The 17,193-nt window shown below is 42.9% G+C and overlaps 1 protein-coding gene across 1 annotated transcript; it reads right to left on the bottom strand.

The window, feature by feature from the left end:
- Window positions 1–2,300: 2,300 nt before the first annotated feature.
- GPR32 (G protein-coupled receptor 32) lies at window positions 2,301–3,495 on the bottom strand (the record flags this gene model as incomplete). The annotated part of the gene is given in 6 exon segments (XM_081216065.1): window positions 2,301–2,561; window positions 2,565–2,779; window positions 2,782–2,956; window positions 2,958–3,214; window positions 3,217–3,329; window positions 3,470–3,495. Coding segments are annotated over 6 exon segments (1,047 nt in total).
- Between the last annotated feature and the right edge of the window lie 13,698 nt (window positions 3,496–17,193).

The raw sequence follows: 17,193 nt of genomic DNA, 5'->3' as shown, positions 1-17,193 counted from the left end.
CAGACCGCTCAAGTCTTGACTACCACTCACTCGCTGTGTGACCTTTGGTAAGTGACTTTACCTCTCTGAGCTTCAAGTTTCCTCATCAGTGGGCATAATCGTACTACCGCCCTCAGAGGGTTGCGATGTGGAGTTCAGACGTTTATAAAGCTCTGGACAGGACCTGGTGCCCAGGACACGATCAATACTTGTGAGCTGTCATGGGATGAATGAAGGGGTGAATCGCCTTCTTAGATTCTCATAGAAATCTTATTAGAGAAGGATTTCCAGTCCCTAGATGGTAGAGTAAGAATCCGAGGTTTAGGGCATCGTCCACCTCCCCCTCCCCACCCACTTCACAGAGGCTGATCAAGGAAATGCTGATTCCCGCGCTGGGCCACGCGGAGAGGCTGCTGTCCCTCTGGGTCTCAAAACCCACCTCACCAACCATGCGAGGCTCTCCCCAGTCAAAGACGACGATCTCCCCAGGAGAATCCTGAAGCGGCTGTGAAAACCACAGCGTCTCCCTGAAAGACTGCTTAACCACATTCATTAGAAAATCAATGCAAATTAAAAACCTCACCGGGATCCCACTATTCACCTCTGAGAAGGCGGAGATCAAAGAGTCTGACATCGCGGTTGCGTTGGCGAAGCTCTGGGAAACCGCCTTTCGGAGCTCCCTGTGCAGGAGTCTAGCAACATCTAACACGCCCTCTGACCCTGCCAGTCCCCGAGGAAAGATCTGTTCTAACAGATGACAAGATAGGTAATAGCAAATACGTCACACCTCCGAGGGTGCCAGGTACGAACTAAACGCTTTACCCACATCAATACACATAATCATCCCAGTGGCTCTTTGAGGGAGGTGCTGTTATATCTCATTTCACTTAGGTGGAAACTGAGGCATAGAGAGTGAAAGCAACTTGACAGGTGTCACCCGGCTATAAGCAGCTGTCACGCCATTCTGCCTTCTTGGAGTGTTCACCAAAGTACACAGGTACAAATGTAAAAGGATACTACTGTTGGAGAGACAGAGAGAACAGCTCCTTTATACTATCTACTTTTTTCTTTTTTGTTAATTTCCTCATTAAAATCTATCCATGAGGACTTCCCTGGTGGTGCAGTGGTTTAGAATCTGCCTGCCAATGCAGGGGACGGGGGTTCGATCCCTGGTCTGGGAAGATCCCACATGCCATGGAGTAACTAAGTCTGTGCACCACAACTACTGAGCCTGCATGCCACAACTACGGAAGCCCACGTGCCTAGAGCCTGTGCTCCAGGATATTTATTATGTTGCTCACACAAGTTCCGGAGGTTGGCAGCATAATAGTTAAGGTATTAATTCAGCTGCTATAACAGAGACACAAAAAAACAACAGTTGTTTCAATGAGATAGAAATTGAAATCTCTCTCTTCACAGCGTGGATGTAAGTATTCCAGCCCTAGTATGGGGACACAGTCACTTTCCACATAGTTCACCACCACAAATGCTGTGGCAGGTTGCAAAAATGGCCCCAGTTCTGCACACTTTCCTGTATCTATGCTCCTTTGCAATGTCACTTTGCAGATTTTCCCTTTGAGAGGTGAACTCTATTTCCCCACCCCTTGAAAATAGTCACGTTGTGCAAAGTGTCAAGTGTAGGTCTTATGCTTCCCCTCTTGCTCTTGGAACCCTCCCCAGCCACCATGTGAAAAAGCCCCAGTCAGCCTGCAGGACGATGAGAACTACCTGGCTTGATCAATCCCATCATCCTAGCTGAAGGTCAACAACCCCTCCCAGAAACAGAGTCACTTAGCTGACTCATAACTGACCACAAATTCCTGAGGAAACCCAGCCAAAACAGAAAACTGCTCAGCTGAGCCCAGGCCAAGTTGATGACCCAAAGAAATCATAAAAGGTTATTATTTTAAGCCTCTAAGTTTGGAGACGTTTGTTACACTGCAAAGCTAACTGATACATCTGCATTCTAGACAATGGAAAGGGAGAAATGGAGGAATGGAGAGCATCTTCCATTAAGGGCACTTCAAGGAAATTACACTGATTACTTTCACTCACATACTATTGGCCAGAAAGTAGTCACATGGCCATATCTAGTTGCAAGGGACACTGGGAAATGTAGTCTTTTTTTTCCTTGGCTAACCACGTGAATAGTTTAAAACAAGTAGGAGTCTTACTATAAAGGAAGGATAGGATGGATACTGGGGGAAAAGTAGATGTTTATAATGGAAAGATTTAGGTAAGAGATTGCCGGGAAGACTTCTTGAAAGAAGAGGCAGGATTTGGCAGAGTCTTGGAAGTCAGCCTAGGGAAGGGGTTGCAACCTAAGCAGGAAGATTTCCAGCTTGTACACGAAGGTTTCCATCATACCCTGGGGGCTTCACCTTGGGGACAGGCTGACTAAAAAACCCCTCCTCACCAAATGCTCTGGCCAAGGCAAAAGGCAAAGACTGGAAAAACTTTTCTCGGCAATCTCTGCCAATGACGACAGAGAGGAAAGGGTTGAGGCACTTGTTGAAACAGCCCAGGGAAAAGGTAGCCCAGAGGAGGAGCAGCATCTTAGGGTCAGGTTCGTCTTGCGGTTGCTACAATTGGACCAAGAGCGCCATGTTAAACAGGAACCAGGACATGAAAAAGGCTCTCACCAACACCAACAGCAGCCTCTTTGGCTGGCTGGCATGGACCCAGCCCTCCTGCTGGAGCTTGGTGCAGATGAGGTGGGCACAGGTACTGATGATCACCAAGGGCACCAAGAGACCCAGCAGGAAGTGAATGATGGTCACAGTCATTTTCCTCTTCAAAACCACTCACTTCCTATCCTGGGAGCTGGATTCTCCTTCCCCTTATTCTCTATGTCTGTATTGAAGCAGCAGGAGACACATCCTTTCTGTTCTTCAGTGGTCTGGAACATCAAGTATGGAGAGCACGTGATAGCAGCCAGCCAGCCAGCTTGCTTACTGCGCAGTGCACTGGTTTCAGAACCAGACCGGGTAGAGGAAAGAGATGCAACGGTCCAGAGAGATGAGGGCCAAGAGGCAGATGCTGGTAAAGAAGCTGAGGGCCAAGAAGGCCACGTAAAGCTTGCAGGCCACATCGTTGAGGAGCCACTGGCCAATTGCTACACTCTGTACGGTGATAAGCAGGGACAGTAAGACAGTGAAGTCGGCAAGGGCCAGGTTGAAGACCCAGATGGTAGTAAAAGTTCGCGGCATTCGAAGAACAGTCATCCAGAGCACCACCCATTCGCCACTACACCAACCACAAAGGACACAGACACGATAACTGTGGTCAGCTGGTGGAGGCACTCCATCCCCCGAGGATGGCATTTGGGAGCAGAGGTAGAATTCATCTTTCTAGAAGAGGAAGGACCACATATCAGAGCTACAAGTTACCTTTCACTGCTATTCAGAGCCCATGGCTCCCTCTGAGACCCCTTCATTCATTTTTCCATTCAATATATTTTTATTGAGTGCTTATTATGTCACTCTGATACTGCTCTAGGTACTGGAAGTGAGTCATGTAACTTAAACTTGATCTTAGACTCCCCAGACTCCGGAATTGTGAAAAATAAATTTCTATTGTTTATAAGCCCCCAGTCCATGGTATTGTGTCATAGCAAACCAAACAGACTAAGCTCTGAATTCAGCTCTGAATATCCAAGCTCGATATTTAACATCTTGCTTTCCCCAAAGACGATGCTGGTGCCCTTGAACTTGTGGTTACCACAGACACATGTCATGGAGGACCCGAGGAATTGCAAAGACAGTTTGTGGGAGGTGCACATATGACTGTGCTCCTAATCAGCCTGTCTGTCATTCACTTCTGGCAGGCAGAGCCCTCAGTCCTGTCTCCCCTCTCCCCTCTCTCTGTGCTTCCCAGGGCTGTCATGACAATGAAATTAATTAATACATGCAAAGTGCTAGAACAGTGTCTGGCACACAGTAGGTGCTCAAAACTTGTCAGCTGTCATGATTAACATGAGTATTTCTTCTGCAGAATGCTTCACCTGCTGCCTTTCACAGACTCTAAGACATACCATTTTTATAGGCGCCCCAAAGAAAGAAAAGACGCAGCCTACAAAATACAAACACAATGCTTCTTACCATTCAGAATATTACTTTATTTTATTTTATTTTTATTCTATTTATTTATTTATTTTGGCTGCATTGGGTCTTTGTTGCTGCACGCAAGTGGGGGCTACTCTTCACTGCGGTGCACAGGTTTCTCACTGGGGTGGCTTCTTTTTGTTGTGGAGCATGGGCTCTAGGCGCCCGAGCTTCAGTAGCTGTGGTGCACAGGCTCAGTAGTTGTGGCTCATGGGCTCTAGAGCACAGGCTCAGTAGCTGTGGTGCACGGGCTTAGTTACACTGCAGCTTGTGGGATCTTCCCAGACCAGGGATCCACCCTGTGTTCCCTGAGTTGGCAGGCGGATTCTTAACCACTGCGCCATTAGGGAAGTCCTGGAATGTTACTTTATATTTGTTGAAAGATCTCTTCTAGATGAATTTTGTTCGTGCATGTAAAGGAAAATGTAAGAGAAATGAAGTGTTTGTAAAATTTCTTCCTGATTGACTGCTTTTTTTGTTGTTTAAAAAGTTTCAGACACATATAAAAGTAGTCAAAATAGTGTAATGACCCTCGCATGTACGCATCACTCAACCTCAGCGATCTTGTTCCATCTGTATTCCTGTCCATTCTCCTTAAACCAGATTATTTGGAAGCAAATTCCAGATACATCACTTTATTGTAAAAATTTCAACTTATGTCTCTCAAAGAAAGAGCTCCTTTAAAAATGTGTAATAACATTATCACACCTAAAAAATAACTCCTTAACACATACAAAATAAGTTCTGTCAGTGTTCACATTTCCAATTGTCTCCTAAATATTATGACATTTTTTGAGAGGACTCAACTCTTCTGGATCACTCAGAATCATTAATGTCCATATATTATGTAAAACACCACCCAGGCTTCCCTGGTGGCGCAGTGGTTGAGAGTCCGCCTGCCGATGCAGGGGATGCGGGTTCGTGCCCCGGTCCAGGAAGATCCCACATGCCGCGCAGCGGCTGGGCCCGTGAGCCATGGCCGCTGAGCCTGCGCGTCCGGAGCCTGTGCTCCGCAACGGGAGAGGCCACAACAGTGAGAGGCCTGCGTACCGCAAAAAAAACAACAAAAAAATACCATCCTCTGTACCACCTAGATCAGTGGTGGGCAAACTTTTTCCTGTAAAGTGCCAGAGAGTAAATATTTTTAGCTTTGTGGGCCACTTGAATTTTGTCAAAAGTACTCAACCCTGCATTGTGGGAAGCATTTCCACAGATAACAGGTGAATGGCTGGGCGTGGCTGTGTGCCAGTAAAACTTTATTAGTGGACACTGAATTTTCAGTTTCATATGATTTTCATGTGTCATGAACATTATTCCTTTGGTTTTGTGCGATCATATGAAAATGTAAAAGCCATGCTTAGCACATGGGCTGTACAAACAGAGGCAGTGGGCCGTGGTTTGCCAACCTCAACCCTGGTCTAGATGTGGTGAGGCAGTGTTTCTTTAAAGATGACAGGCGAAAACTGAAAACCATTGCTACTGGGCTCTGGAGGCAGCTTTGCAATTACATACAGTGACCTGCTACTGATTTCTATTTCCAGGGCTTTTCCAAGCACGACTTATTCACCACTGATCCCCCCACCCCATGCACACCCAGTTGGTTCCCAGGGGCTCAGAGTGCCCTGCAGTGATCTGCAGGATTTTCTTCTAGGCTTCAGACACCCCTTCTGCAGGAGTCCGTGCCTTGCCAGGAGCAATCAAGCAGTGCCAGTCATTGGAAGATGCCTCCCCGTTTCAGACAGATCAAGATGTGAGACAGTGTGATTCTTAGAATAGATCAAATGCGATATACCTTTTTGATGTTCTCCTTTATCAAAGCCAGTTCCTTTTTCCAAAGAGAACACCAGCACCGCCGGAAGCTGGTAAAATGATCATTGTTCTCACCCGGCTACTCGTTGCCTGAATTTGGGGATTGCTTCTTGTAATGGTGAAATCCTAAATAATATATTCAAGTGGGTGGCTTTGTTTTGCATAACTGATTTCTAGAAGCAAGTATTTCTCCCGCTGCTGTAGATTCTTCAACCTTTTAAAAATCATAGTATCCCATGCAGTGATTGTGACATTCTCACCCAATTCCAACTCAGCACAAGTTTAAGTTATTCTCCCCGTCCCCACCCCGACACCACGACCACCACCGTGTGTTCTTTGTTTTTGTTTTTCTTTTTCTTGGCCGTGCTGCAGGGCTTATAGGATCTTAGTTCCCCGACCAGGGGTCGAACCCAGGCCCTCAGCAGTGAAAGCACGGAGTCCTAACCACTGGACCGCCAGGGAATTCCTGAACAAACATTTTTTTCCCACCACGTGTTTTGCTGTTATACATAGTGCTGCAAATAACATCTTTAGGGGTAAATCTTTTTTCCATGTTTAGGATTATTTCTTTGGATTCCCAGAAGTGGCCCGCAAAGAAGAAAAGATCTTGGCTTTTTTTTCCAGAAGGATATGAGGATGTACAACAGGGCAGGCCTCACCCACCACCTCTGGGTCTTCTAGTTTAAAAATTTCTCCTGGTTATTGACTTACTGGAGTTTTTTGATTTCTTGTGTGATGCACTACCTTCTTGAAATGGTTGGTTACTCACTATATTCCTTGTTTTGGGTACTGTCTTTTCATGTGTTTTGCCCACTTGCCTCCTGGAATCCAACTGTTGTGTTCCCTCTTCTGTCACTTTATATGATAAGATTATTAACATTATTTCTGTCACATAAGGTACAATTTTTTCAAGTCTATTTCTTCTCTTTTAATTTTAGTGTGAGTTGTTTTTTATACACAGAGGTTTTAAATTTAAGGTTGTCAAATCTGTATCTTTCATACGAGACAAAAAGGAAAAAACATCTACTTTAAGTATTTTTAAAATGAAGGCATTGTTTGCATACAGTACAATCCACACTTTTAGATGCAATTCTAGGGTTTTCACAAATGCATACACTGTGTAACCGCCACCCCAACCAAGACACAGAATGGTTCCATCGCCCCCAAAATCCCTTGCACCCTTTTTATACTTTAACTATTTTAAAATCCAAGAAAGCTAAAAGGATTGACATGATGAATAGGCAATTCTTTTCTCCTAACCATTCTATGTTTTTAAATATTGGACCCAAATATAGAAGGTCTCTAGCAGATGGTGTAACAACTATTGCTCTTATTGACACCATTACACAGGCCAACATAAGCATAATGGGAATACCAGAGGAGAAGAGAGAGAAAGGAATAGAAAAATGTTTTTTGAATAAATAATGGCTGAAAACCTCCCAAATGTATTACACCAACCTACACATCTAGGAGACTCAATGAACTCAAATAGGATCAATGTAAAGAGACTCACAATCAGATACATACTAGTAAAAATGCTGAAACTCAAAGAAAAAGAGAAAACCTTAAAAGCAGAAAGAGAAAAATGACTTTACACATACAAAGAAACCCAATAAAATTAATAGCTGATTTTTCATCAGAAATGTTAGAGGCCAGAGGCAGTGGTGTAACATATTCAAAGCGCTCAAAGAATAAAACTATCAACCAGGAATCCTATACCCAGCAAAGCTATATTTCAAAAGTGAAGGCAAAATAAAGACATTCCCAGATAAAACAGAGAATTTCTTGCTAGTAGACCAGCCTTATAAGAAATACTAAAGGAAGTTCTTCAGGCTGAAAGCAAAGTGATTCCAGGTGGTAATGTGAATCCAAAGGAAAAAACTAGTAAAGGTAATTATGTAATTATAAAGATAGTATAAATGCATAGTTTTTCTGCTGTATTCTCTCAACTAACTTAAAAACAATTGTATAAAATAATACGCATATAATGTATTGTTGGGCCTATAACATATAGAAATGTAATATATTTGCCTATAACAACCAAAGGAGGTAAGTGGGAGGAAAGCTATACTGGGCTAAGGAAATGACTACAGATGGTAGAATATTAATGATAACAATGTATAGTTGGGTTTGTAACATTAATATGTATAAAAATAATTCCACAGAGAGAGAAAAAAAGGGAATAGAGCTATATAGGAGTAACAATTCTATGTCTCACTGAAATTAACCTAGTATAAATCTGACCCTGATTCTGATCAATTAAAGTGTATATGGTAAACCCCAAAACAAGAACTAAAAAAAAAAAAAAAAAGAATACATAAAGAATTCTTACAACTCAATAACAAATAGAGGAAGGAAACGCAAGAGGGAGGAGATATGGGGATATATGTGTATGTATAGCTGATTTACTTTGTTATAAAGCAGAAATTAATATACCATTGTAAAGCAATTATACTCCAATAAAGATGTTAAAAAAATAACAAATAGACAAATAGTCCAATTTTTTAAAAAGATTTATTTATTTATTTATTTTTGGCTGCACCGTGTCTTAGTTGCAGCATGTGGACTCTTAGTTGCAGTAGTTGCAGCATGCGTGTGGGATCTAGTTCCTTGACCAGGGATCAAAGCTGCACCCTCTGCACTGGGAGTGCAAAGTCTTACCTACTGGACCACCAGGGAAGTCCCTAGCCCAATTTTTTTTTTAAATTTTATTGAAGTATAGTTGATTTATAATGTTGTGCTAATTTCTGCTGTACAGCAAAGTGACTCCATTATACACATATATACATTCTTTTATTTTAAACATCTTTATTGGATTATAATTGCTTTACAATGGTATATTAATTTCTGCTTTATAACAAAGTGAATCAGCTATACATATACATATATCCCCATATCTCCTCCCTCTTGCATCTCCCTCCCACCCTCCCTATCCTACCCCTCTAGGTGGTCACAAAGCACCGAGCTGATCTCCCTGTACTATGCGGCTGCTTCCCACTAGCTATCTATTTTTACATTTGGTAGTATATATAAGTCCAAGCTTTATTTTCCATTATGGTTTATCCCAGGAGATTGGATATAGTTCCTTGTGCTATACAGTAGGACCTTGTTGTTTATCCATAATAGCACAATTTTCTTAATATGGCAAATGATCTGAATGGACATTTCCCAAAAGTACAAAAAATGGCCAAAAGTACATGAAAATATTAACATCATTAGTCATCAGACAAATACAAATCAAAACTGCAATGGGGAAACCATACCATTAGGACGGCTAGAAGTAAAGGTCAAATAGTAACAAGTGCTGACAAGGTTATGGAGAAACTGAAACACTCGTACACTGCTGATGGGAATGTAAACTGGTGCAACCGCTTTGGAAAACAGTTTGGCAGTTCCTCAGACAGTTAAACATAGAGGGACCATGTGATTCAGCAATTCCCCTCCTAGGTATAGATCCAAGAGACATGAATACAAATGGTCGCAGAGAAACTTGTAGACTTGTTCATAGCAGTATTATTCATAATAGCCAAAAGTGGGAAGCAACCCAAATGTCCATCAAATGATGAATGGATAAACAAAATGTGCTATGTCCATACAATCAAGTGTTATTCATCATCAAAAGGAATGAGGTACCTTACATACCACAACCTGGGTAAATCTTGAAAACATGCTAAGTGAAAGAAGCCAGTCACAAAAGACCACATATTTATATGATTCCTTTCATATAAATGGAAATGTCCATAATAGGCAAATCTATAGAGGTAGGAAATAGATTAGTGGTTTCTTAGGTCTGGGAGTGGATGGGGAGATAGGGAGGTGATTGCTGAATGGTATAGGGATTGAGATAGTGAAAATCCAATTCACTGTGGTGATGGTTGTACAGATCTCAATATACTAAGAACCATTGAATTGTACACTTTAATTGTGTGAATTGTATGGTATGTGAATCTCAATAAAGCTGTTTAAATAATCCAAGTAGAAATTTATTTGCAATTGTATTAAATCTATAAATTATTTGTGAGGTATTGACATTAGAATAATATATACTCACCCCAACCAAGAGTGTAGTATGTCTTTGCTTTCATTCAATTCATTTTGGGGTCCTTTATTAGATTTTAAGTTTTTTCCACAGAATCTTATGTTTTCTTATTTGCCAGTTCCTAGATGGTTTCTAGATTTTGTTGGGATGGTGAATAGTATCTTTAATTACATTGTATGTTTGTTTATTGTTGGTGAAAATCAAAGGAATTGATTTTTGTAGATTAATCTTGTAACTGGGGACCTTGTGATATTTCCTATTATTTGTTCTCATAGTTTGTTCATTCCACTGGTTTTACTGGGTATGTAATTATATCATGTTCAAATAATGACAGCTTTCTCTATTCCCTTTTAGTCTTTACGCCTTTCTTTTTCTATTTGACTATAACTTTGTATATTTCAGTAATTATTGGTTTACTCAAGTTCTCTATTTCTGTGCAATTTTTAGCATTTTATATTTTTCTAGTAATTTAACTGTCTCGTCTAGATTTTAAATGTTAGCCCATTGTTAATCATAATCACTATTTTGTTCTTTTTTATATCTCTGCCTTGGTCAATATTACTTACTCTTTTACAGTTTGTATTTTATCTGCAGCCAATCTCTTCTTTTCCTATTTGATTTTGCTAAAAGTCAGTTTATCTTAGTAACTTTTTCAAAAATTAAACTAGTTTTTGGTTTTGTTAATCTTCTTTTCTTCCCCCATTCATTTCATTGATTTCTGCCCATATCTTTAAAATCATTTCTTTTGCATTTGTTTCTGTGGTTTTGCTTTATTGCTTATTTTCCCACTGTTTGAGTTAGATGCTTAGCCCATTGCAGAAAAATATATCTGTTGAATAAAGTTTTTATCAAATGCTTTTTCTCCATCTATGAAGACTGTCATCTGTCCATTAATCTGTCAAAGTGGTGAATTAATTAATTAATAGATTTTTCTAACACTAAACAACCTTGCACATCTGGTATAACCTCATCAAATATCATATTTTTAATATATTGATGAAATCAAATGGTAATATTTTTATTTAGGATTTTTTTGATTCATGTGAGAAATAGAAATAGCTTTTCCTTATTCATGCTGTTCTTGACTTTTTGTATTAACACTGTATCACCTTGGGGCAGGGAAGGATTTTTTAAATGATCCCCCAAAAGTACCAAGTGAAAACACTTGGAAATTTGACTACATTAAATCTAAGAACTTCTAATCAATAGACGACACTATCAAGAAAGTAAAAGAACAAGTCACAGATTTGCAATGCATAACTGACAAAGCATTAGTATGCAGAATACATAAAGACTACCAAATAGTAAGAAGGAGACACCCGAATAAAAATGTTTCCAAATGTATTTAAATTTTTTCTTCCAGTTTTATTGAGATATAATTGACATACAGCACTGCATAAGTTTAAGGTGTACAGCATAATGACTTGGCTTATATTATGAAATGACTACCACAATAAGCGTAGTGAACATCCATAATCTCATATAGATACAAAATTAAAGAAATAGAAAAAAATTCCCCTGTGATAACTCTTAGGATTTACTCTTTTAACAGCTTTCATATATAACATATAGCAATGTTAATTATATTTATCATGTGTGCTTTTTAAATAGAGTGGTGGGTTAGTGGGTGGTCTTTTTAATGTCTCAATATTTACATATCTGTTATTTTACACGTATCAGATATTACAAAATTGCCAAAGAGATTGTTTTTAAGGCAGAGCTGGTGTTCCTCTTCCTGTCATCTTTGTCCCCCGACTCCACCCCAGCTGAGGCTTCCTGCCCACAAGGCTGCCAGGAGCTGTCACTGCTCAGGATCAGAAACCAAAGTCCAGTTGTGTTTGGAATCGGTGGAGAGATTCAGAGGGGAAGTTTACTTGCCTCCCCAAAGGAATTTCCAAAGCCCCAGCTCATGCCGCTATCTGGCCTGGCTCACACAAACCACCTGTACTTTGAAAAGAAGCACTTTGCTCCTGGAAATGATGAGGCTGGCATTCTAGGAGGAGGTGGTGGCTTGGGGCTGGAGGAGAGGAGAGGCTGTTCCAATGAATGAATGAAGAACAGGGGGCTAGCACAGGAAAGACCTGAGGAAGCCAGGAAGGAGTCATGTCCATGGAGAACCACCGACAACAGAAAAGTAACTTAAAACAAAATAAGCCATCCCATGCTTTGCACACTTCTCTCAACTGACCCTAAAATGGAAGGATACACTGACCTCATATATTCTGGTAGAGAACGAGTAACCTGAATCTAATCCTCATAAGGAAACATCAGGCAAACTCAAGTGAAGAACTTCTATTTTTTTTAAAAGGGAGAAAGTTGTTCTTCCAAATTGTCAATCTCATAAATACAGAAATGTTCCAGATTCAAGGAGACACGACAACTAAAGGCTTGATCCTGAACTGGATGGGGAAAGTGCTAGGAAGGACAGCATTTGGGTCAAGGGACAAAATTGGCAAATCACCAGTAGATTAGACAAGTATTATGTAAATGGTGTATTTACTGAGGTTGATTACAGGTGATTAGGTAAGAGAATATCTCTATTCTTAAGAAATACACACTGAAGTATTTAAAGGTAAAGGGCCATGATGTGTGTAACTAATCCTTACACGCTTTAGAAAATATATGTATATTGAGAAATGAAAACCAGCTGGGATTAAAACTCTGCCCCACCATCCATCTATGGACACAGATAAAGCCAGCTGTAGAGTTAAGAGGAAACATCTCTCCCGGGGCTATGCTGCAGCTGTAGTGTTCCAATAACTCCCTTTATGGGTGACTAGGGCTATTTTACTCACTGAGAAGCTTAGTTCTCAAAAATCATAGGCTTTTGGAAACTTTGTTATTTGAAATTATATCCATAAGAATTCAACAGGGAATTCCCTGGCGGTCCAGTGGTTAGGACTTGGTGCTTTCATTGCCATGGCCTGGGTTCAATCCCTGGTTGGGGAACTAAGATCCTGCAAGCCAGTGCCACGCGGCCACACACACACAAAAAAATTAAATATCCTACTCTTGCCTGTAAGATGTAAGTCACTTTGACACAGACAAGAAGCCTCCATTTCCAGCCCTGATACAGAGCTTTAGATAGAGCTTCTAGACACAACGTGCCACATTTGTCTTAACTTTGTAGTTTCCAAGGAAACAGGACCCTAAGTCCACTTTGCAGTCCAGACCTGATGTTGACTCATTTATACAAATCCCTGCTTTGCTCCCAAGCTATTAAAACACAGCTTCACTTAAATTTCATTCAAATTCCTCTCCTCCTCCAAATTCTATAGCTCGATCCAGCTCCTTTTTGGGGACGTGGTCTCTTTCATTGCAGTGAGTCAATAAACCTGACTTTGGTTTGTCCCTGGTGACTGGGTTAGGATGGAGTGGTGGGTGATGGTGGATGGATGGATGGTTGAATGGATAGACAGATAGAGTGAAAATAGAGGAAAACTTTATTTAAAATGAATTCAGAAAGCCCAGAAGAGAGAGCTCTCATGCATATAACCACACATTGCAGCCTGCATAAGCAGAAGGAAGAAAGAAGATAAAAATTATTTTAACAAGGTCTGTTCATATAGAATTCTTTGTACAAAGTTCTCTTGGTCTCAACGTCTTATGCATGATGATAAGAAAGTTACTTTTTTCCTTCTGGGACAGGAGAGTACATTTTTTGACATGGGAATTTCACCTCCTGGTTTTAAGAAAAGGGAGGAGGATTCCTCCTTGCCTCAGCAAGAACCACTAACCACTGCTTGCAGTCAACAAGCAACCACCACAGGGACTTCCCTGGCAGTCCAGTGGTTAAGACTCTGTGCTTTCAATGCAGGGGGCGTGGGTTTGATCCTGGCTGGGGGACTAAGATCCCACATGCCCTGTGGCAGAGCCAAAAAAAGAAAAGAAAGAAACCACCACAACCTCAAAGTCTTGTTCTTCTCCAATAAACTTTTATTCAAAACAACCCTCCCCAATTTCCTCCTGAAACTTAATAAAAGCTGACCTGCTGTCCACCTCTTCGGACTTGCCTGTGGTTCACCACAGCTTTCTCTGCTCGAACTGTAATTCTTCTGCTATTCCTGAATAAACTCATTTTGCTGGTAAAATAACTTGCTACTTTATTTTTTTCAGGTTGACAATAGATTGAGGATGATAAAGCTAAAGCAATGGGGTGAACTGTTAACAATAAATAAATCTGGGTAAAGGGCATATACAAAACATTATTTTTATTTGTGCAAGTTATTTGTAAGTTTGAAATTATTTCCAAATAAAAAGTTTTGGTTCTTTTAAAAGGGGCTAAATTGGTTTGGACTAGTTTTTAGCAAATCTTTTGCAGGCCAAGGAAGAACTTTTTTTAAAGTAATTTATTTATTTTATTTTTGGCTGCGTTGGGTCTTCGTTGCTGCACGCGGGCTTTCTCTAGTTGCGGCGAGCGGGGTCTGCTCTTCGTTGCGGTGCATGGGCTTCTCATTGCAATGGCTTCTCCTGTTTCAGAGCACGGGCTCTAGGCGCACAGGCGTCCTGGCGTGCGGGCTTCAGTAGTTGCGGGTCGCGGGTTGCGGGCTCTAGAGCGCAGGCTCAGTAGTTGTGGCGCACGGGCTTAGTTGTCTGCGGCATGTGGGATCTTCCTGGACCAGGGCTCAAACCTGTGTCCCCTGAGTTGGCAGGCGGATTCTTAACCACTGCGCCACCAGGGAATCCCCCAAAGGGAGAATTTTCATGTTGTGTTTTATATTGCAATTCAGTACATACTCAAGAACTCAAGTTATGAGAACTCTTTCCACTTTCTCTTCATTCTGATATTTTCTATGATTTCACTTTTTAAAAAATGGTTATGATACACCCATGGAAATTCACTCATATTTTGAAACACTCTCGTAGTAAAGATCTGAGCACCCATTACACTCTAAGCCTAATGGAATGTTAGACTCCGCCGATTCATGTTTTCTCTCCGTTGACTCGGGACCGGACTACATTTCCCAAAGTACCTCGGGGTGAGACCTGGTGGGTGGGGAGCCAGGGTCTGAGCTCTGATTGGAGACTGGGTGTGATCCTCCAACTTGCAGGGAAATGTAGGCGATCCCCACGTGGAGGAGGGGGCGGGGCTTGAGAGAAGATCTGCATGAAGCCCCCGATGGCTGCTGGGAAATGTTGTTCTGGGCAGGAGGTGGAGGGCCTGCCGCTCAGCCTCCTGGGATTCATAGTCCTGGCAGGCCGGTGGAGCCCTGGTTCTTTATCTTCCCGCTGGGTCATTTCAGGCTTTGCGCCCTTCCTCCATCACTTCCCTGGGATCCCCTAACTCGCCTATCCCTGCCGAGGCCTTCTCCGGTCCGCGGCTCAGAGCTCTCAAACGGCAGGGGCTCCACAGAGAGCCAAAAGAGGTGGCATTGGCAAACGCTGGCCCTTGAGAGGCCTGGGAGGGCTTCTTGGAGAAGGCAGCAGGGTTCCCATATGCAGACCGGAATCAGCCCAGAAAGCAGCGTACAGGCGAGCTGATCTGATGCGTTAACAGTCCTTGCAAATGCCCTCCACTCCCCACCCCGAACGTCTCTGTGTCCACAACTCTTTGTCCCTGGGCTAGTATGACAGATACTGACCAAACAGTGGCACCTAGAGTGACGGAAGGCTTGATGAGGAAAGCCCCCGACCCAGTGGGAGCCCAGGTGAGTCGCCCGACTGAGGCCTGGAGGACGCCAGGGAGGAAGAGAAGCAGGTAGAAATCCAGTTCATCTCAGGGTTCCCAACATGGCCCCACACAGGCATCTTCCTTCATTCAAAGAACTCCCACGTGCCAGGGATGCTGGGGACGCGGAGCTGGTCATACCCAGCCCTGCCCCACAAGGGTCCCCAGTCTGGCTGATCAGGGTTAGCTAGGTCATGAGAGGAGTCAGGGGTTCTGGAGCACCAAAGGCAGCACCTAACCCTGCCGTGAGAGCTAGGGGGTAGGCAGGTTGTTCAGGGTGACACATTAGCCAATTCTTGGAGGGACTTTTGCATATGCAAAGACAGTGACTGGAGAGAGCAAACAGAGGTGAAGGTGAGGTTCAAATAGCCGAGTACGGATCAGAGCCGATGTTACAAAGGCCCCTCTGTGTCTGGCAGTACTCTAGGAGGCAGATGTTATCACCCCCATTATACAGATGGGGACACTGAGGAACAGCAAAGTTATGTCTCCCTCAAGTTGCACAGTAGGTTAAGTGGCTGAGGTAGGATTAGAACCTGGGCCATCTGGCTCCAGAATCTAGGCAGGAAACCATTGAACTGCCCCCATCCACTGACTTCCCAGAATGTCAGGGCTGTGAGGGTGGACCTCTCCCGAGCAATAGCAGACATTCATCAATGTCTGCCTAATCTGCCCTTTGATTTTCTGTAAGACATCCTGCTGCCCCACTGCAACCCCGGGAAACAAGCTTAGAGGGGGGTTGAATTTTGAGCAAAGTCTTCAGTCCCCTGATTGAAGCCTTCCTGACCAGAGGCCACCCCCCTTCTTCTGTACCTCCTATGGGGCCTGTGGGGCTGAGAAATGACTTCTAAAGGGAGTGGGTGGCTTGTGCTCCCCCCTTCTGGAGATGACGGAGTGGTTCATTCCTCCCACTGGAAGATCCAATGGTGAGACTTTAGGTGGGTGGTGCCATGGCTGATGAAGGCGAAGGGACAGAGATGTAAGGACAGACAGGGTCCCACTCCGATTCCTGGGCTCTCTGAGGGTATCAGGGTCCCGTCCCTGATGCCAGTATGTGGGGAGACACTGGGTGTTTCCAAAAGAGCTCTTCCCCCAGAGCGCTGTCCACAGTGCTGAGCCCAAGATGGGTCTGGGTGTCCTCACTGCCCCAGGGGATTAAGGTACGAAGAATGGTGAGGAAGAAAATGTAGTGTGTGGCTTATGCTCCACCATTTCCCAAATGCTCACTTTCCTGGAATCATGGGAACATCCCAAGAGCCATACAAGGTAGGGGTAATGTACCCATGTTCAGATGAGGAAACTGAGCCTCAGAGGGAGGGAGGGACTGGTTCCTGCCCTCACAGGCAGGGAGTGGAGGACGAATCAATTGGGAGGGAGCCTAAGCTTCCAGGCTAGGTAGGTCCTCATGTTTGTGTCTAAACACATGCTCTGGAGTTGGGGGAAGGGGAAGGGGAAGGGAGTAGTCGTGACCATAATGTCATGACTTTACATGACATTATGGTACCATCTGGTGAAACAAGTTTGAGACACACTAAAAAAAAATTAAATGAGGGTCTTTCCTGCAGGACTTGTCAGAGCCTTTAGCTCCTTTGTGC

The sequence above is a fragment of the Mesoplodon bidens genome (assembly GCF_964165515.1).
Source record: "Mesoplodon bidens genome assembly, chromosome: 18".
Classification (NCBI taxonomy): Eukaryota; Metazoa; Chordata; class Mammalia; order Artiodactyla; family Ziphiidae; genus Mesoplodon; species Mesoplodon bidens.
Note: the sequence above shows the minus strand (reverse complement) of the source record. Positions and strands in the feature narration are given on the sequence as shown.